This window comes from Ostrea edulis, chromosome 1, assembly GCF_947568905.1.
Source record: "Ostrea edulis chromosome 1, xbOstEdul1.1, whole genome shotgun sequence".
Taxonomy (NCBI): Eukaryota; Metazoa; Mollusca; class Bivalvia; order Ostreida; family Ostreidae; genus Ostrea; species Ostrea edulis.
The window spans coordinates 40,286,618-40,309,165 of record NC_079164.1 but is presented as its reverse complement, the minus strand read 5'-3'; the positions used below and the strand labels follow the sequence as shown (position 1 = coordinate 40,309,165).

The 22,548-nt window shown below is 34.9% G+C and overlaps 2 protein-coding genes and 1 long non-coding RNA gene across 4 annotated transcripts; 1 reads left to right on the top strand and 2 right to left on the bottom strand.

Moving 5' to 3' along the window:
- Positions 1-4,464: 4,464 nt before the first annotated feature.
- Positions 4,465-7,418, bottom strand: LOC125657181 (uncharacterized). Its single transcript, XM_048887876.1, has 4 exons — positions 7,131-7,418; positions 6,539-6,783; positions 5,643-5,756; positions 4,465-5,558 (listed from the first exon to the last, which is right to left on the bottom strand). Exons 1-4 carry the CDS (start codon positions 7,416-7,418, stop codon positions 5,453-5,455), a joined length of 753 nt encoding a protein of 250 aa, XP_048743833.1. The 3' UTR covers positions 4,465-5,452.
- A 3,856-nt stretch (positions 7,419-11,274) lies between these two features.
- LOC125656448 (uncharacterized) lies at positions 11,275-18,101 on the top strand. Its single transcript, XM_048887054.2, has 4 exons — positions 11,275-11,371; positions 12,786-12,966; positions 14,753-14,820; positions 15,029-18,101. Exons 2-4 carry the CDS (start codon positions 12,809-12,811, stop codon positions 17,974-17,976), a joined length of 3,174 nt encoding a protein of 1,057 aa, XP_048743011.1. The 5' UTR covers positions 11,275-11,371; positions 12,786-12,808; the 3' UTR covers positions 17,977-18,101.
- Positions 11,275-20,908, bottom strand: LOC130050052 (uncharacterized). 2 transcript variants are annotated; one of them, XR_008798439.1, is made up of 2 exons: positions 20,801-20,908; positions 11,275-12,955 (listed from the first exon to the last, which is right to left on the bottom strand). It is a non-coding gene; the product is annotated as an uncharacterized LOC130050052 (long non-coding RNA). The 2 variants fall into 2 exon arrangements; XR_008798433.1 differs by lacking the exon at positions 20,801-20,908 and adding an exon at positions 20,357-20,486.
- Positions 20,909-22,548: the final 1,640 nt, after the last annotated feature.

Below are 22,548 nucleotides of genomic sequence, written 5' to 3'. Positions count from 1 at the left end.
AAAAAAATATAAAAAGATAGTTTTGTATAAGTTGTAGATATCTAATTCCATTGTCCAGTTTCAGTCCGTGAATCGCAATATATGATTGTTACCTATCCGTTGTCACTGGTTGTGGCGTATTGACAGATTGATCACATTCTTTTTTTGAATTAACACTATTTTTTGTGTTCCTGTTTCGGGAGTTTCGTCCAGTTCTCGGCTTTTTAGCATCGTTCTTTTGAATGCTGCTGAGCATGTCTGAGATGTTCCTCTGGTCCGACAACTGAGTGTTCCTGGGGACGGATATTGATCGACTCGGGGGTCTGTTTTCACAAGCGATTTTGTGAGTAAGCTTACCCATGATATTTTTGCCGGGCCATTTATTGTGATCTGTGTGATCCGTTCCTATCCGATTTAGGCCAGTGCCCCAGAAATCGTCGTAGACGGCTTCAGCATATATAGTGGAGGGCGTACTTTTCTTCAGTACAGCGTGATATTCTTCCACTTGATTATATTTAGCCTTTAGAATTTCCTCCATTACTTCTTCTCGCTTAGACAGGAATTCATCACTGCTGTGAATCTCTTTCCCCAATTTTTTGGCTTCTAAGGCTGAGTTTACATCTTGAATAGCCTGCGCTTTTTGGATGTCTCCATTTCGAATGGCCTTGACATACTGAAATGCGTGTTCGGAGGATTGATGGTGAACGCCAAATACATGTAGGGAGCACGGGAAAAAGTTGGAAAGAGGATTTTCAGAACCAGCAAAAGACATTACTTCCTTCTGGTTTTCTACAAAGGCATCACATAATTCAGATCCTGGATCATGTCCTTCTTGTAGACAGATTCTGCAGCGTTTGGTTTTCGTACACTGGGATCTCCAATGCTCGCCCCAGCAGTTAGTACACATAGGCGTCTGTTTATTTGAAGGTTGACCTTTGTGATAGATGAGACATTTTAAGCCCGCACAAATAGCTGATCTTGGCAAAGATTTTCCCTGGGGAAGAGGTTTGGCATAGACAAACCTGTTTCCATTTAGAATACTTGTCATTTTCCGGGTTATTGGATGCTTAATAGATATACTTACTAAATTCCATGCATTGAAAGCTGCCTGGATACCGCGACTTATAAAAAATGACGGTCATAACTTTATACGTTCACACCTTGATAAACTATTAAGAGCTTATAATGTAAATCTAGAATATATATTGAAAATGAATTGTACTGATTTAAAGAACTTTGATATATTTACCAAACTTCCACAATTTTATAAAGAGGTGTTTATTTACTTTAATCAATGTAAAAAAATTCCTAATGTGCAAAATATGAACAATAACGAAATATTACAAGAACCAATTTGGAACAATAAGCATTTTTTGTTTAATGGCAAGACTATATATTTTAAAAATTGGATAAAAAATATTAAATATGTAAAAGATTTGTTCAATGATTGCGGTTTTAAGACCATTGATGAAATAAGCAAAGAAATTTGCAAAAAAGCAAATGTACTTTGTGAATATAAAATAGTCAAATCAGCTTTTAAATACATAAGAGAGAAAATTCATGGATACGAATCAAAATTTATAAACATAAAAGATGAAAGATATTTCAATTTTACTAATAAATATTGTACGGTTGAAAAACAAAAATGTAAATTTTTCTATGAAATACTTTTGAGTAAATTGTTTATATCACCTAAGCACCATAATTTATATCACAAAGAATATAATGTCAGTAAAGAAATGTGGAAACACATTTATCAACAAAAAATCAAGTTAGCTTTAGATAGAAATATTGCTGAATTTAATTATAAACTGATGCATAATTTGCTTTCCTGTAAAAAATACATGTTTAAATGGAAAAAAGAATCTTCTGACAAATGTTCTCTGTGTCTAGAAACAGAAGATATGAGACATCTTATATATGAGTGTAAAAATGTTTCATTGGTTTGGAATATGGTGTCTTTGGCGTGCAAAGTCAATATTCAATGGAAAAGTATTGTTATTGGTTTTTATTTTGAATGTAATCAAAGCACACGCCTGCTTAATAACTTTATTTCCTTCATTGCTTTGAAAATATACAAATATAAAATGTTTTGTAGACTAAGTAATCTTGAAGAAACTGAATATAGCATATCAAATCATGTCAAGAAGTGTACAGTTTTGTGGTGTAAAGTTATAAAGTATAGTAATTATGCATTGAAAACAAATGCTATTGAACATTTCATAAAACTGTTGTAATTTGTATCTATATTTTTTCTGCAATGTATTGCATTGTACCTGTGCTATTGTACTACTGATGGTATTAATATGAGTAATAAACTATGAAATCATTAAAAAAAAAAAAAAAAAAAAAAATATATATGTCACAGGAAGGGAGACAATGCAACGGACCAGACTGGAATTGGACACCCCCCCCCCCTGAATCTCTAGTCAGGTGCTCTACGAACTGAGCTAACTGGCCACCGGCGATCGAACCTGGGTGACCGCTACACATATGATATACATGTGTAAAATATTAAACGATATGACTAATTTGGACCCATCCTAGAGTCAAAACCCTGGGGTTGCTAAATTCACCATTTTTTGTACATCCTTCTCTGTAGTCCGAAATATCTGACGTTTTCTTGGCTTTTTTATGATTTTGATATTTACGGTGGATATCAAAATCATAAAAAAAAAAAAAACCCGAAAACGTCGGATATTTCGGACTATCTTTTCTGCTATTCCTAAATATGGATTTAGATTTTATACAGGATCAGCAAAAGAAGTCCTTCAAATCCTGAAATCAAACCCTTACTCCCTAGCATCATGAAATTTACAATTTTGGTAAAGGCGGACTTAACCTACTCCTTCTAAATATATCCATTTAGTTTCAATTTAGTATCAATGGCATTAAAGCTGATACCATTTATATGTTTTGCACATATACACTATATATATACCAAGTTTGGCCCCACCCTGGAGTCAGAACCTCTAACCTGAGGATCCTGAAAATTACAATTTAATTGCTTTTAACAAAAGAACTTACGACTTACGACCAACTTTACATACTGGAATTTACCAGTTTATTGTAAGATCATTCACCCCAAATGCGACATTTTAAAACAAAAATGTTGAAAATTAAACCTTAGAAAAGTTTTACTTAATTCATTCAAAGTAATAACTGTGTAATAGAATTTAAGACTTGAGGCTTTGTCGTAAGTTGTTTTGTCCCAAAGATGCTCCATACCAAATGTGAAAAGAATTGGAACAGTAGTTATCAAGAAGTCAAAAACGTTCAATTGTTAACACATGATGACGGACGACAACCAATTGCAATAACTCAGGTGACCTAAAAATTCTAATCATAATGGAGGTGACCTTCACATTTTAAATAGGGGCCGGATTCTGCATCCTTTACACATGCACTTGTTTCTGTAAATGACGTCTGTATATATAAATATATATTATACTAATAATAACACGTCATAATTTATTCACAGAAACAAGTGCCTGTGATCCTCAATCTGATTAAAATCAGATCCAAAGATATGCTCACAATCGCTACAGTCGACGATAGGAGAAGGGGGGCTGGTTTTAATCAGACTGACAATCGCTACTGTAGGAGGTTGGTGTTACACAGAGTATACGGCGCGGATCTATGAAGTCCGATTTTAATTAGATTGCTGTGATCCTTTACACAAATGATTTCTTTATCATTTGATATACTCAGTTTTAATACTTTTCCCACTGACCTTAACAATGTACATTTTCTTAGAATTGCCTAAAGACAAGCAAGTCATTCTACAATAAATGCTAGTATCTTTAGCGCTATCAAGGTGTTGCCATGGTCCTACTGGAGACTTCTTGGCAGCCCCTGCCTTATTTTTAGGTCATATGCCACAATAAATGTACTTTTAAAAACACTCCTCATACAAAGGTTATGACTCTGCTGTTATTGAGATAAGAATTTTGGAGGCCCAATTTGAACAAACTTGAATCTTCACTACTTAATTAATCATGGTTCTGATGTTATTGAAATAAAAGTTTTTTCCCTATAAAACTTTGATCCCCTATTGTGACCTTACTCACAGAGACTATGATTTGAACAAACTTGAATCTGCACCATGTCAGGAAGCTTTCATGTAAATTTCAACTTTTCTGACCCAGTGGTTCTCGAGATTTTTAAATGACCTATTTTTGTCTTTTCTTCATTATTTCTTTTTGAAGGGGACATGGCCTTTTTTTTTTTTTTTTTTAAAACAAACTTAAATCCCCTTTACCGAAGAATGATTTGTGCCAAGTTTCAAATTGATTGAAATTGGCTGAGTGGTTCTGGAGAAGTTGAAGATGTGAAAAGTTAACAAGAGCAATCGGACAAATTTCAGTCTGAAAATCTCTCACTTATCGAGCTAAAATTCAAGACTTCCTTGTAAATATTCTTGTCATCCACAACGTTGGCAACTAATCAGTATCTGTAATGACATAAACAACAAATACAAATATCTTGATTGTTTAGTAGCTTTGCGTCTTTAATAGAATTTCAAAATACACATACATTACGCATGAATCTCTAAAGAAACACATTTAAAAGCTTTTAACTTGTATTATTATTAAGGATCTCTTCTTGACCTGAGGTAGTCTTAATTGACTAAGAGTACTGTGTTAGAAATCTCATTGTACAATACAACAAACCAGCAAACACATAAAATCTACACTAAATTCAAATCAAACCTTGAAAATAATTAAAGCACCAACATTATTTTATCAAAAAATGATTCTTTCCACCCATATCACAAATGCCCCCTACAATGGATTCAGTGGTACAGAATGAATTTAAAAGAATATTGGTTTTTATATACCCACAATGAAGTTCTAACACATATCTTGATTCATTGCAGTCTGACAAATACTTCTGATTTCTGAAGGTTCTTCCAATTACTACATGTAAGTAATGAATTAAAATTCCAAAAAGCACTGCTTTCCATAAAATCACTAAAACTATGAGGGTTTATATAAAGTTAATACATGTACAAATAAAATGAGATAAAAAAAAAATTGCACATTTTATGCATGTAAAACTATAAAATTTTACACGAAACAGACAAAACCACATTTTCCAGTTGTCTTGACTACTAAAATTTCCAGCTTGCGTGGATGAAATCACAGTGAAAGAAAGACAGCAAGAAGGGAAAGGAATTCACAACTATCCAAGTATGTTGTCATTAAGGTAACATAGTACATGATTATATGTACAAAATAAAAAAAAGAAGTAACATACATATACATGTATAGAATGCCAATAACTAATATTAACATAGCACATATACCCAGTACATGTACGATAATGTAGCAGTACAATTTAAAAGTTTAAAATTTTACATTATCAAATATTTCTGAAGTACATGCAATATACATAATGTCCAAATTAGTAAAAAGGCATGCATATTTCATAATTGAGATGACTTCCTCCAAAACTAAAGCAGAATAGTGATTCACAGGAGGTTTGTTTCCATCTTCTGACGATTCTGTAATCTCAGACTTGTTCTAATTCCTGTTCTTTGAAAACTCCCATTGGTCAGCGGAGATTTCCCACGTTGCCTACAATTTAACACAGCATTGTTTGAAATGTATCTTTCGTACAACTTTTCCATTATTCTATGTAATATTTAAGTGTTGTGTTACCTGGTTGCCCGTTGCTGCAGCTCATTAGGAGAGAGTGTGGCCAGAGCCTGCATATTGGCTGTAAGAGATTCAACTTCCCTCCTCAGTCGAGTCGGAGTCTCCATCTGGTGAAATCTGAAGCATCCATTTCCAATATTGAATGAAATAATTTGTTTCTAGATATGAACATCTACCTTCATTAACTTTTTTAACCATTATACCATCTGTATTAGTATTTACATTTACTATTGTAACATCATGTTTTGTCAGTAATTAACCTTTACTGTTTCAGTGTACAATGTATTTCATTTCTCAATGAAAGCATCAACCTTTCACCTTGACATAAAAACCTATTTATTACAAATATGTATACGCATTAAATTTTTCAATCTGATTAAAATCAGATCCCTTGATCCGCTCATGTAGATTGCCCCCAGGATTTTTCTTCTCAACATGCAAAAATTAAGAGCCCCTATTAAATGCAGTATGCCTTACCTTATCCCGGTAATAGCTATCATATCTGTGTATTTACTATGTTATTTTGATGATTTGAAATAATAAATTACTAATTAATACCTGAGTGGATTACATTATCATAAAGGAAAGTATAACAATAAATCATTTAGAATTCAATATATATTCAAACATTTCTCAGAGTCAAAACATGAATGGAAAATTCGAAATATTTCAAAACAAAGTTCTGAATAACCACCTCTCTTATCCAATTTTCTAAGTGCTCAGTAGGATGAGTATTGTATTACAATTTACTGTGTTTGCCTTGGAAATTAATTATTTACATGTTCAAAGTGACATATATAGCTTTCCAGAAATGTCAGAAGGGGAAGGGCTACATTAATATGGCTAGTAAAAATAACATAAATATGTTTATAACATTCAATACATGCAAGATGACTTACTGCATACGACTACGTGTTGATGTCCTTATACCAGGGGGTGTTTTAGCTGGTGGGGTTTCAATTGCAAAAGGGGAGTACAACTTCACTTCTCTGTAAACAACTGTACTCTTTGAATTTTTAGGAGTAGCTGGGAATTTGGAATTGCTTTTGCTCCTTTTAGGTTTTCTTATCTTTGAATGGGTTGGTGAAGAAATCTCTTCATGGTCACTGAATCTCATTCGTCTCTTTGTTGTTGTTTTGAATTTCTGTGGAAAAGAAAATAATTAAACATTCTTCTTCCTTCCATATGTGGAGTGCAGCCGCAGTGTCCACTTAGTTTTAGGCATTGTCCAATTCAAAAAGCATGAACACTTGTTAGAATATTCAACAAGAATGAAACTGAGGTGCCATATCACAAAAATATGGTATATCATACTAGTATATTGGTAGTCCATGTCCATCTACCATGTCTACGGAAAACATTCTTTTAAGTGAAATTTAAAAGCAAAGCACTTAACTTATTTCCTGAAGATAACACCCCACTATTATTTAATGAAAAGAAATTGGGAAAATTATTTAAAAGTATATGTTAACTAATCTAACACAAACAAACCTGTCGCAATGTTCCTACTACGTCCCTCACAGATCGCGTCAGACTTGTGTTGCGCCGAAGTTGCCTGGGTTGATCTTCCTCGTCGTAAGTATCTATTGTTTCATCAATCTTTGAACTCGGTGTATTATAATAAGAGTTTTCTTTCCCCTTTATTACATTATACCGTTTTCCAAAGTTCCAAGGAAGGTGCAGCTTTTTGAAATTCTCCATTCTGTCCGTTTCAAACAAACCGCCAGAGTTATTAATGGCTTCCTGAATTAGGTCAAGGCCACTCTTTATTTTTCCCATGGGATAGATTAAACATTTTCGACCGGATAGAAACGGATTATATTGTGCAAATTTGTAACTGCTACTACATTCACATTCCTTTATATAGATTAAATTTGATAGGATATTCTTGAAGAAAAATTCTTAAAAACTTTATTTTACAAGAAAAAAAGGAAGAAACATGGAATAGAGGGGGGGGGGGGGGGGGGGGGGGGGGGGAGCCCAGACCAAGTTTCTAGATTAGAGTCCCTACCTTGTATTTTATTTCACGGGGGCTTCAATCCTGTATATAGTAATGTTCAACGAAACTTCCATGCAGCGTCTTTATCGATCCTCCTACATCTCCCCCGGCAAGTCTATCGAGGGGTTTTCCGCGTTTGTGGGGAGTGGACTGAAACCCTTGACTTGCGAAGATCCCCCCCCCCCCCCCCCCCGGGTACTTCCACGATGTATCACTTAGTGTATATATATGCTTCACTGTAGGAGGTTGGTGTTGGGATCGCCGGCCCCGTCCCATTATGTATGATTTGATTGACCAGTTTATATCACTTCAATTGTTCCTTATACCTAGGACATAAAGAACTAATTAGGGGAATAATTACTTCACTTATATGTACTATGCGTATTAGGTTTTTCAATAGAAACAAAAAACAAATAAAGCATTTCCACATTGTGCTCCCTGAAATGCTGAAAGATCTTCTAAAATATTCCGTTTTTGCCCTGGGTATATACAATATATTTGAATCAGAATTTCTAGTTTGCCTCTGACTGACTTCTGATACATATTTAAAAACATTTAAATAATCTGGCATTATACCATGTAAAACTTTATACACTAAAATGACTTTTTTCTATAGACAAAGTACTAGTAATCTGATAGAGGCAACAAGTTAAGTTCTGCAAACATGGCATTAGATGGTGTTTCAAAATTTCTGATGTTAAGATTTCAGTGATCGTTAAAGAGGACCCACAGTCTTTAAAGAAAGAAAATTAATGTACAATTTTTCACACAGTCTTATAAAATGAAACTTGGGTCCCCGCTATTTTTTCCCCATTATTATATATTCATAAATGTGGATTGGGTGTTCAAAAGTATAAATGAAGGCCAATCAAATTACTGGATATGAGGAACAGTTAAATAGCGACAGTTTAGAAGAGCTTATATAATTCATGTATAGATCTAAATCGTGTGAGTGTAAGTATATCCATCGTTACTTGCGCTGTCTTGGATTTTTAACTACAGTGGCTGGTTTAGTGCCAGTGGGTGATTTTTTAATAACTGTACCAGTGTGCTAGTGGGTGATAATTTTTTTTTCACAACTACGAGATCAAATTTCGTTCTAACAATGTAATTAAAACTGTACTTCTTAGATCCGACCCGTATATTCTGCATATACGGTGCAGATCTAAAAATTGTGATTTCCATTAGATAGTTCGTTCTCACGAAACAAAATTTTTTAAACTTTCAGTCATATGAAATATATACAAACACTTCCAAAATTGAAGTTTTTAAAAGAATATACAAGTTTGATTTTATGAATGAATTTAATGGATGATTTTCATTTCAGAGATATGTAAATGTTCATGAACGTATTTAATAACTGGGTACCTGTAAAGTGCGAAACGAAATCGAAATGAAGCGAAACGAAATCTACCGAAACGAAACGAAATCTACCGAAACGAAACCTATCGAAACGAAACAGATTGTATAACCCAACTCTTTTAATTATAATAATTAAAAATGGTATCTTAGGCCCCTGTGAAAGTTACCATATATAAATAAAATTCGCCTCCCCTTTGATGTAGGCTTTCGGCTTGACTGATACAAAGTTTTAAAAGTTGGAAAGGTAGGGGTGGGTGGGTTAGTAAGCACCAAGTACATATCCGAAGTGGATTAAATACCATGTGCAATTAGTTTCGGATCCATAAATTTCAGAACGTAGGTTACAGCCTCGGAGGTATGGGGAAACACACTAAACGAGGGGTGGGGTCGCCGGCGTTGGATCCGCCTTTGGGCATAGATACATTGTTTGAAGAAGCTGGTGTCTGAGAAAGTTGAAAGCAGGAAGAGCTCTTAACCTCTTATTTTGTCTCTAACTGTTGAGGTGTGAGTACTTTCAATAATGGAAAAAATTAAATAATATACCATATTATATCAGGGGCGGATCCAGGAATTGCGGTTACGGGGGCGCCACTTTATGAGGCAGTGGGTCCAGGGCGAAGCCCTGGTGGGGGTCCAGGGGGCAAAGCCCCCGGAAGCTCCTGCATGATTTTACAGATTTTATGGGGCTTGAAATATTTCTCCTATTTAGTCATTTGTACCATTTTCTATCATTTTAATAAGGTGAAATTAATAAAATGATACAAATTTTAAGGGTTTTTTGGAAAAAAATTAAGTTCTCCCAAAAAAGTCATCAAGAAATCAAAAGAGTTTGTCATTTATTTCTCCTGGAGTGGAAGAAATTGTTGTTTCTTTTATCGTTTAGTACATTTTCCGAAACAAGATACCGCGATTTACGGGACATAGATTTGTCTTTAGAGCAAAAAATACTGAAATGTATTTATGCCCAAAGGCGGATCCAATTAACGCCGGCGATCCCACCCCTTGTGTAGTGTGTTTCCCCAGACTTCTGACCTGTGAGGCTGTAACCCTCCGTTCTGAAATTTATGGATCCGAAACTAATTGCACATGGTATTTAATCCACTTCGGATATGTACTTGGTGCTTACTCACCCCCCTTCCAACTTTTAAAACTTTGTATCAATCAAGCCGAAGGCCTACATCAAAGGAGAGGCGAATTTTATTTACATGTGGTAACTTTCACAGGGGCCTAAGATACCATTTTAAATTATTATAATTAAAAGAGTTGGGTTATACAATCTGCTTCGTTTCGTTTCAGTGGGTTTCGTTTCGTTTCGGTAGATTTCGTTTCGATTTCGTTTCGCACTTTACAGATACCTTTTAATAACATAATTATTGATTTAAAAACTAGCATTTCCTATCAATTTCCAGAATCTTGATAGTTCAATCACGAAATTAATTAAGTTGGAACGATTAATATTTCATGCATGGGAACAAAATTAATTTCATGAGAACGAATTTTATTTTCTAGGAACGAATTTCATTTCGTAGGAATAAAATAAATTTAGTGGGAACGGTTTTTCAATATATAAGATATCTCGTCCACATTTCCTAAACCAGCCACCGTATTTTGTGCATGTTGTTTGAATCTTACTGCTGCTTTTTATATACATTCAATTCTAATGATTGTCGTGTTTTATTTCTTCCTCTAAATCTTATGCCTTCGTATCTGTATATATTCTTGCATAAAATGTTTTATTTTATTTGTGTTCTTTTGTTAATCTGCGATATGTCTGTGTATATGTGTACATGCATGCCATGTATCTTAATTTTATCTTTGACATGTATGTGATCTAGTCAGTTAAAAATTAAAGCTCTACAGAGCTTGTGTTGGTTTGTTAAATGTACATAGTACCGACTTTAAAATTTACTTACTTTTTACTTTACTAACTAATTTCAAAACTACTTTGTAGTAAAAATAGAGATCTACGTGTATATCTGCTGCTGCTGCATGATGTTCGGACAAGCTCCGCACCGTTAATTCAAGCTGTTAGTGTTAATGCTCCTCTGCTCCTCTGTGGGCCCAAATTGGTTGAATAAATTTATGTTTAGCCGATATGAAACAATACGCATATCCCTTTTTTGTTTTTTGTTTTGATAGGAGTCCCATCACTCTTTTTAAAGATTAACGTGAGAAGTGTACATCTTGCAAGTGATACTAAGAGAATGATCAGTCATCATTTGCAGCAGTAACACTTATGCCACACCCTGTAGAAAACTGTGGAACTACGAGTTATTTCCCTTTAATTTTGTACGCACTGCTGCATGCTGAATTTTGCTGCTTATGTGTTTAATTAAAAAAACAACATGATTTCTAAAGATATGGATAAGAGGTGAGACAAGGAATTCTGTTATTAAATATTAGCGGGCCAGATGCAAATGTATGCCTTAAAGCTTTTAACATTTCATTGGTAATATTTTATGTGTACATCATACAGCGTGTACGCCATGTTGAATAAATGTACATTCTTTGTTGTACATCAAGCGCTCAGCAACCCAAATTTTATTGTCAGCCGTTCCGTAACGCAAGGGTGGAATAATGAAATATCACAGCATTTATATAGTATAGTTCGTCTCATATGAAATTATTTCATATGGTTGAATTTGATTTGGTGTTGTAGTTTCTTTCTAGCATTGTTTATAGTTTCAGAAGTATAGGGTGGCTCAAAAGCATACATCTTGACGTTTATTATAATTCTCACTACTTTTAGTAGTATTTATATTTAATTTTTAATCAGTACGGTTATATTGGATCATGTAGTTCAATGTAAGTGCATGTACTGAAAATTTATCTTGTGCATATATTATTTATTATTTAAATTAAGTTATGTAAATCTATTTGTAAATATATTTATAGTCGGTTTTCAGATTAAACAGCCCATTTGAGCTTTCAGTTTCATTTAGACTATTGTTAAATGTACATATGAGCCAACTCTAAGTAAAACCTAATTCATATTTTTTATGATTTCATATACTTGGAAACAGAGTGGAATGTATTTTAAAAAATATTCATTGTAGTGTGTATGTGTGTATTTTAAAAGCCAAACTTTGCACAAAAGCTTTCTAATTATATCGAAGATTCAAGTTTGTTCATACCATGTTTCAAAGGGCCAAATAAAGGGTTTGAAGTTTTCTATTGGAATAAATATTTTGAAAATTTTGAAGGCTATGTTTTGTCAGGTGGATACACACAAGCATTCTTATGAAATGTAGAATTACATTTTTTTGCACCAGGGCAGGGGGCACAATGGAAAGGGGAATAATAAAAAAAAAATTGAAGTGTAAAAAGCACCTGCCCAGGTGAGTGGTGTTGTTCATGGGCCTATTGTTTTCCTACCATGTTGAAATCTTTTATAATTAATAGAGGCTGTCTACCTTAGTGCAAAAAAACCCAGAATGGACCAAATCGCTTTGTGGATTTGCTTGTAGGAAGGAATTTATATATAAAATGACATGGAATTCTTTTAATTTTTCTAATACAAACTAAGGTTCTAAATAGAAAATTGTACTGTTTTGCGAGCTATGCATCAATCCATCATTGGACTATACAATATTGCTTTATAACTTTCACTCAGCAGAATTATTTGGTAAAAAACCTTTTAAAAGCAATGCATTTTCTTAATGTGCTAAAATGTTATATTTAAAGTGTTTGCACCCTGTTTAGGGGTTTGTAATTATACACAGAGGAACAATCATATAATGGTTCTTAATATTGTTTCTCACTTGCAAACATTTTTTTTTATACAGGTGAGAATTTTTAGCCACAAAGAATGACAGAGTCTGCTGACAACAGGCACATCCACGATGGTGAGTTGCGTTCCATCATGGTCTGCCAGGATATCCTCCAGCGTGTTGAAGCTGTGTCATCAGAAAGCAATCATCCACAATCCTGCGATTTGATGGAATATTTTCTTAACCTGCATGAAAGGTAAAATAAATGTGTAATGTACGGTTTGTGTATTTAAATTTTATGCTCCTGTAATTTGAGGTTCAGGGGCATGTGGTTTTTGGTCTGTCTGTTTGTCCACAAAAACTTTAATCTTGGTCATAACGTTTGAATGGTTTGTGTTAGGGCTTTCATGTTTCACTTGTGTATTCCTTATCAGTTGTGAGGAGACCTTTCTCTAGATACCAGAATTACCTGGCTGCTATATGGGGCCATTAGTTTTCACAAAAACGTCTTGTTTGCAAATATGTACAGTTTTCTGGTGTTTTGATTTATGATACAGTTAAACCTTTGTAATCTGACACCTGTGTAATCCGACACCTGTGTAATCCTACACCTGTGTACTCTGTCTCATTATAAAGTCAGGTTTTATTTTCATTCCCTATCATCTATTTTCATACTCTTTACTTTGAGTAAACCAACATCCTGTCTAATCTGACATAAAAGTTGTCTCCCAGTGCATGTTGGATCAGGCAGGTTTCACTGTATTTATCGGTTCAAATGGTGGATGATACTGTGGATTAATTGGATTTTTAGTGGATGCAAATGTGGATTGACTGGGTATTTAGTAGATGATACTGTGAATTGATTGGATTTTTAATGGATGATACATCTGTGGATTGTTAAGATTTTTAGCGGATGATACTATGGATGGTTTTGATTTTTCATGGATGATATGTGGAGTCACGCAGGGATCGACATTAATGGTTGCCCGATTGCCCGAGGCAAGTGAAAACCCAGTTCGGACAAGTGAAACTCAATACACACTTGCCCGATGGGGCAAGTAATTTTTTCAGTAGGAAATGTGATTATCATAATAATTGTGTTAAGCTTGATGAATATCAAATATTAGAAAGTAAAGCCCAACTCCATATATTGTTGTTTTCTTTATTGAATCGTCAGATTATAGCGAATGCCCATTCTAATATATCGTACTGTATCACCAATTGACAGAGAGAGATATTAAGATAATTAGAATTACAGGTTGAGAATTTAAAATATAAATCGGACAACTAAGTTTTTCATTCGGACAAGTAAAACTTCGAGTTTACTTGCCCGAAGAGCAAATGTGGGGAAAAGTTAATGTCTATCCCTGGATTGTTAGGATTTTTAGTGGATAATACTGTGAGTTAATTGGATTTTTATGGATGATATGGTGGATGGTTGGGATTTTAACATGGATGATACTGTGGATTGTTAGGATTTTTAATGGATGATATTATGGATTGTTTAGATTTTTAATGGATGATACGATGGATTGTTAGGATATTTAATGGATGATACTGTGAATTAATCGGATATTTAGTGGATGATACTGTGAATTGATTGGATTTTGTGGGCCTCAATTTTGGTGGATTTTGTAGATTCTGTTATTCAATAAAATTACAACCACAATGAAATAAACAATTTTCATATTGCTCCAAAGTAAAGCATCCACATATACAAAATTACATTGCAATGAAACTGTGAAGTCTTGGAAGTTAGAATCCATGATGAATAGTTCCTTGCCATTGAATTGATTTCAGTTTTTAAGGCTGTTTTTTTCTTTCAAGTCCATTTCTGTGGCAAAAATGAAAAGTTTGTGAACAGGTTTTTTTATAATTCTGGTATCTCTGGAGTCCAAAATGGGTGTACTCTATAGACAGTGTATGTGTACCAGGGATGACTTGACACCTAACAGGGACCAGCGTTCAATGCCTTTATCTGATGAATTACATATATGCATGATTTATTTCAAGAAATGTAATTTCTTCATTCTGAATTTTAGATATAAACTCTCCAAAAGTGCTCCAACATCTTCAGACAATACTATAGAAACTAACTGGAAAATGTCAGGTATACTTGCATCATTTATTTAAATAAATACATGTTTAAATGGGAGTAGTGGAAATGCCTCATGAAGTTATCTTTTATTCATATAAGGTTTGAAAATCTGTCACAAGAAATTATCAATAAGACAACAACATGGTATAAATTAACAAACAAAAATGTCAGGATTTGGATTTAGCTACAATCTTTATTCATGAATCAATATCATTTCTAGGTTTGGAGAGTATTTGTTTCCAGTCTTCAGGGACCAGCAAACATAATGAAGACTTGTCAACTACTTCCAAAAATTTCAAGTGTCCAAACTGTTATATTCAGTTTCAGTCAAAATTAAAAATGCAATTTCATCTTGCTTTAAAGCACCAGAGTTGTCTGAAGAAAACTCAAGAAAAGGGAGAGGATAAAGTATTATCTTGTAGAGCCTCCTGTCCATTTTGTGGAAAAACATTCTTGCATTCTAAAAGTTTTGACTTTCATAAACAAATCTGCTCACAAAAATTTCTGTTTGGAAAATCTAGACGGAGAGCAGCACATTGGGTTAGATTGAACAAAAAGCCACATTCAAACAAACTGTACCAGCCTCCATACAGCTGTACCTGTGGACAAAACTTCCAATGGAAAAGCTTGTTTTTTCATCACAAGAGAAAATGTAAGGTGGGAAAACAAACAAAGCCTTGCAGATTACCTGGAAAAGATAAAAACTCTTGCCATCTGCAAAAGGAGGAATCAAAGTGTACCAAACCATTCACTGGAGATTTTATGGATGTGAAATTAAGTGACAATCTCTTCACTCAAAACTCTTCACTATCAAACAAGATAGAAGTATTAAGTAATAGTGAATGCCTAAACCTACCAAGCAGAGGTCACGAAGGTGATGAGACAAGCAGATCAGAAGAAGATCCAAATTTAAGTTCATTTAAAAATGATAGTTTGCCTTTGTATACGCTGGACAAAAGTCTTCCCTATATCAGCTGTAAGGAAGAACAACCAGAATGTGAAGAACTGGACAAAGAAGAGATATCTCCGAGAGATTTACAAGAGAGCAGAGGTTTAACAACAAGCAGTTTGTCAGCCAATGCTGATACACTGGTGTTAGTGAAGGAAGAGCAACCAGCAGATGTAGACTTGCCCAGTGTGCTTACAGAAAAGAAAGGCAGCAGTGTGGAGGAGGAGGCCTGTTCTATGAAGGAACAGAAAAGCAATAAAAAATCTCCAGATGTGCTGGATGAAGTTCCCGCTGATCAGGGAGTAAAAGAGACATCTGAAAATTTCTTTATGGAAGATGAGGTGGCGGTGGTTGATTTATCAAATATGAATGTATCGATGAGTATCTCCAGAGTACAGGAAGAAAAGCGTGTCAATGCGTCTTGTGAATTTAAAAAAGAGAGCCAACTTCATCATAATAAGCAAGGCGGAAATTTTGACAATTCATCACCAAGTCAAGTGAATAGGGAGGACCAAAATGTGTTGAATCTCAGCAAGAAATCAAATTCCAGAGAGGACAAATTAGAAATGCAGAGACATTATCATACATCTGTACAAAAACAAGTTAATCAAACATTTTCACAATGCCCAAATTGTCTTGGATCATTCAAGTCTCCACAAGAACTTTATGTTCATATCCAAAATTCGCAGTGTAGATATATATTTGATGTACCAAATACCAAAACTATTCAACACAGAATTTGCAGGATATGTAACATGACTTTAGGAAGCTATCCCGCCTATGTACAACATCTGCAGGAAAGACATGGAATTCAGGGTGTCTATCACCTGAAGCCAAATTCCCAGATGAGGCCTTGTAAAATATGTGGCCAGAAATTTCTCTCTGAAGCCTATCTTAGAGAACATGTGCAAGGAAAGCACAGCAATATCAGGAGATATGCCTGTACATGTGGCAAAACATTTAAGTGGAGGAGTTCCTTTAGTGGACACAGGCGGAGTTGTAGTGGAACAATTTCCTGCATCAACAAACCGTTTCCAACTACAATGTGTAGATACACTAGGAAAAGGCAAGGGTCGTTCAGTATTGCCGATTCATTGCCATTGCCTTCTGTCTCCAGACAAGACAGAGAACGGCCATTACAGCCCAAGCAAATAGAAAACGACAATGGAACAGGAAAAATTCCGGGTGTACATACCATCTTAAATGACCTAAAGGACAAGTTTTTGAAACCAAATTCTGTTGATACTTTCACAGATTCCCAACCCAAAGATTCATCCACTTTACAACCAAGAGTGCATACAGAGGTGGCTCCACTTAAACTAAGTAGCAGAGCCCAAACAAACTCTTTGAAGACGGATCTCAATTCACCTGCTACACAGAAAATTATTGAAAGTTTGAAACAGCGAACAAATGTGAAATGGCCAACCAATAAAAATACTTCAAAATCTGATTTTCAGTTAAGCCAGCATAGTTCACAACCTGCTGAAATACAACACACACCGCATGAGCCTTCAAAGTCTACAAGCGTTTCCTCTGCTGCAACAAATGCTGATTTTGAATTTCAAAAGGAAACAAAAAATACATTACAAACTGAAAGTAACATTTTCATGCAAAATTCAGGAAATCCATATGGAATGGTATTTCCCATCGGAGATTCAATGGTCAATCTGACTCAGTATCTGCAATATCAAAACTCTTTTGGTTTCGGTGCACTTAATATGCAGCAGTTGTATCATCAAATGTCATCGTCACTGTCCAAGATATTCTCATCACAGAGTGTGAAAGCTAATCCAAATGAAGATGAATTTAATAGAAATACACACAAATCATCTTGTGAAAACTTCCCAGTGCAGTATGTCAGCAAGACGCAAAACAAATCGATTGACATGGCAAAACATAACTTTACAGGTAACCATGGCGAGGAAAAATCTGCACATTCCTCGGCTTCATTTGCAGGAAGCCCTTATCCTTGTCCAAATTGTAAGATGCTGTTCTCGGACAAGGCATCAATGGAAATGCACGTACTAAAGTGTAAAAATCGGGCAATGTCCATTTATACTTGCACAATCTGTGGGATGAAACTAAGGGGGAAGGCTTCACTGCGGGAACATACCCTGGGAAAGCACAGCGCTACTCGTTACTCATGTTCCTGTGGCATGAAGTTTAAGTGGCGAAGCTCTCTGGGGTCACATCAGAAGCATTGTAACAAGTATATATGAGAAAATGTACTAGTGTTTTTGTTAGAACGAGCTTATTTCAACAGTTAGTGCCATATGCATCAATAGTATTTGTTAGAGGTAGGTTTTATTTTTTATGTGTCGATATCAATAAATTTTAAAGTTTTGGTGTTTTTCTTTTTTCTTTTTTGTCATTTAGCAATGGATGAATTTAATCAAAGTTACAGTTGACACATCAGAGAAATCTGATACAGATGAGGAGTTGAGGATGTGTTCTGTACAAAAATATTTTGACATTTAAAACTTTCAAATTTACTTCATTTAGTTGAAAAATGCTGTTTTAGTGTAAAGTAATGCAAAAAGAAAAATTTAAAACCACTGCTGGACTTGAACCTGTGATCTAAAGATCCCAGCAAGGCAATCAAATTTAAAAGAAATACATGTATACTTACATGTATACTGCAAATGTTTATATTTTCATTAGTATTTTAAAAGGAAGTCGGCCATTATGACAGTGCAGTATACCACCTTAAACCGAAACATTTCATTAATTACTAAACGTAAAGCATGCCAGAAGTGTTGTAAATCAAATGAGGATTCTAAAAGATTCTAAAGAACTTTTATCAGTAAATTTGAAATCACAAAGCTTTTCTCAAATCTACAATATCAAAACATGACTTTTCAACACTTTACATGATCATTCCTCACTGTAAATTAAAGACTAGACTTTTTGACATTATAAACAGTTGCTTCTTCAACAAAAATGGAAGAAGGAAATATTCACCTGTAGTGACCAGTCATTCAAAAAATTACTTTGTCAAACTCAACTCTATGCACAAGTATTCTGGAGCTGATAGATCCTGGAGTTCCTTATTCACAATACCTTCATGGTCTTTGGTATTCTGATCTTCCAACAGTCTGTTGGAATTCTCATGGGCACGAATTGTGCTCCTCTTAGCTGACCTGTTATATTCTTATGAGGCAGAATTTATTCAAAAGCTTCTACATGAAAAGAAAAAATCTATGTACATTTAGATATATCGACATTTTGTCTATTAAGAATGATAATTTTCATTCATATGTTGATTCAAAATAACTCAGTGAACTCAAAATAAAAGACACCACAGAGTCTTCCACATCTGCTTCGAAGATCAGGGGGCATATTGTTTTTGTCCTGTCTGTAATTCTGTCTGAAACTTTAACCTTGCTAATAACTTTTGAACAGTAAGTGATAGAGCTTTGATATTTCACATGAGTATTCCTTGTGACAAGACCTTTCCTTGGGTACCAACATTTTTGACCTTGTGACTTTGACCTACTTTTTAAAAACTTTAACCTTGCTAATAACTTTTGAACAGTAAGTGATAGAGCTTTGATATTTCACATGAGTATTCCTTTTGACAAGACATTTCCGTTGGTACTAAACCCTTTGACCTACTTTTTAAAAAATTGATAATAGTCATAACTTCTAAATGGTAAATATTAGAGCTTTCATATTGCACATGAGCATTTCTTGTGACAAGATTTTCTACTGGTTCCAAGATATTTGTCCTTGTGACCTTGGCCATTATTGGGGGCATTTGTGTTTCACAAACACATCTTGTTATTGAATATATTGCCTGCATATGGTGTTTATGTCTCTCAACTGAAGGTGTTTGTTCTACGTATGATCAGTTTTTAGATCGAGGCAGGCTACTGACAAACAAGTTGATGTTATATGGGTTTCAACAGTCTCATTTAAAGTCAGCATTTGGCAAATTCTATGGTTGGTATAACGATCTAGTTTGCCAACACAATCTGTCTTTGGGTCAAATGCTGTCTGACATGTTTCATACTAATTGTTAGGCTGTTCTTTGCACACTAATTATGACTACGTATTGCTCCGTTTGCCTGGTCAAAATATAGGGTTCACTGCGGGTGTGACCGGTCGACAGGGGATGTTTACTCCTCCAAGACACCTAGTTCTACCTCTGGTATGTCCAGGTGTCCTTGTTTACCCAACTCTTAATTAGGAGTTATGAGATTGACCACTGTTCGATATCTATTTAGTTTACAATTTGGGTCATTCATGAAATACAGTGAAACTTCTCCAAACCGGCCCCTCAGAAAACCGGTTCTCCCTGAATATCGGCCGATTTTCAAAGTCCCGGCAGAAACCTTAATATTTCCTTACAAAGAAAGTCTCACAAAACCGGCCACCCCTGAAAACCGGACATCGGCCACTTTTTAAAGTACAATTGTTAACAAACATGTGTAATTTACCCTTATAATACCGGCCACTATTTGAAGACTAGAAAATTTTGGCCAAAGGGGTGATTAAGATTGGCCAGGTGTGAAAAATGACTGACCTACCGGCCAGGTGGGAAATTATCGACCGGAGGTGTGAAAAACACAAGTGGCCTCTATAAGTTCTTTAGTTTACCTGTGCTGTCCAGGGTGCTAATTGGTGCTTATCTAATCCAAGGGACCCTTTCAAATTTCGGTACGAAATGTTATAAACAAATATGCACATATGGAATGACTACATTCAATACGCCATATTGTTGCACTATGGATATAAGCGGAGTTAATAAACAACAAACCCATGACTGTTAATGATAATTTTCAGTAGATAAATAATTTTTTGGAGGTTTCCATAGACTTAAAATTCCTAAGAAACATCACAATTAAAATTATATTTTTACTACTCTACTTTTCAAAAACGTCAAAACAAATTTGTTAACGATATAAGCAATGGACGTAAACAGAGTTTTTAAAGGTAAGAGGAATTCCAATAATAGGCCTCTGTGTTTTCTTTATGTATCATGTTATAAATTTTAAGTTAAAATTAGATGATTACAGCAAGACTATTTCTGGTAATAATTACCTGTAGGTACAAGCGGTCTAGTTTGATCTCCACTAATAATTGATCATAGATCCCCATATCAAAGTGAGCAGTACCTACTCTGTGTATTAATTGCAGCAATCAAATGGCTATGTGTTTGTTTTGTTTATAAAAACATAAGCTGAAATTCTACATAAATGCTGCTAGTCTACAGATTTCTATACCTGTATCAAATGCAGTTTTATTTAAACGGAATGTTTTCCATTATTTATTCATGTCAATGTAAAAATGTTTATTCATGTTTAATTAGTTTTAGTGCTATAAATTGAAAATAAACATGTTAGTAAATTATTTTATTTCCAATAGTGAAATAATAGTCCTTGAACACCATATTATATGGTTTGTGGTATGTCAATGAAATATCTAATAAAAATTGAGCTGAAATGTCTCTAAATGCTAAATTCTCGGTATAACGGCCACCCCTCCAAACCGGCCGGTTTTTTTTCGGTCCGACAGCTGGCCGGTTTAGAGAAGTTTCACTGTATTCAATTTTGGTAGAGAGACCTTTCTACTCTACATGACTATCATTTAGATTTTCTTACAGTTGTGCGGTTTTAGAGAAGATATTTGAAATTTGGTAAATTTTTGGCAGCTTTTGCCCTGCCCCCAAAGCCCAGCAGGTGCAGGAGTCCTCAATTTATGCTCCTCTTGTCCTAAAGATGCTTCATACAAAATTTAAAAATAATTGGAAGGATAGTAAAACGATGTTATTTAAATGTTTTACACATAAAGACTACATGTAAATGGTAAATTTGGCCCGCCCTAGAATCAAAACCCCTCTACGCCGGGGATCATTGGAAGGGTAGTTATGGCGTTAGAAATGTTCAATTGTTAACGGACGACGAACACAGACCGACAGTAATACTGGATATGTCGCCTAATAGAGTTTGAATTCTAAGGAGTAATATATGAATATCTTGGTGTCCTAAATCCATAAGATGAGCGAGATGGTTGACCAATATGAGTATTAATTATGTCTCATTGACCTTATTTTTTTTTTTCTTAAACCCAGAAAATAAGCAGTGGTAGCGGGTGCTGCTTGGTCTGTCGGTGGTTTGGTCAGTTTTGAAATTCCGACAGAGAAATTTCACGGGCACGCCGAATACAACTATAGCCAATTTCTTCGAAACGAGATGTTTGTAAAACACATATGCCCCCCATGGTGCAAAATTGAAAAGGGTTATACACACACATCATTTAATTGAGAGTAGTATCATCAATTCAAAATATTGAGCAGACAATATCTTCCTATGTCAAGAGTGGATTGACCATGTGACGTAAAAATCAATAGGGGTCATCAACTCCTGAAGATGTACCAGTGTACCAAGTTTGATGTCTGTCAAGCAAAGGGTTCTCAAGATATTGAACGGACAGTATATTCCTATGACCAGTTTGACCGTTGGCTTTTGACCATGTGACCTCAAAATCATTAGTAGTCATCTTCTCCTGAAGATGTACCAGTGTACCGAGTTTGATGTCTGTCAAGCAAAGGGTTCTCAAGATATTGAGCGGACAGTATATTCCTATGTCTAGTTTGACCTTTGACCATGTGACCTCAAATTCAATAGGGGTTATCTTCTCCTGAAGATGTACCAGTGTACCAAGTTCGATGTCTGTCAATCAAAAGGTTCTCAAGATATTGAGCGGACAGTATATTCCTATGTCCAATTTGACCTTTGACTATGTGACCTCAAAATCAATAGGGGTCATCTTCATCTAAAGATATACCA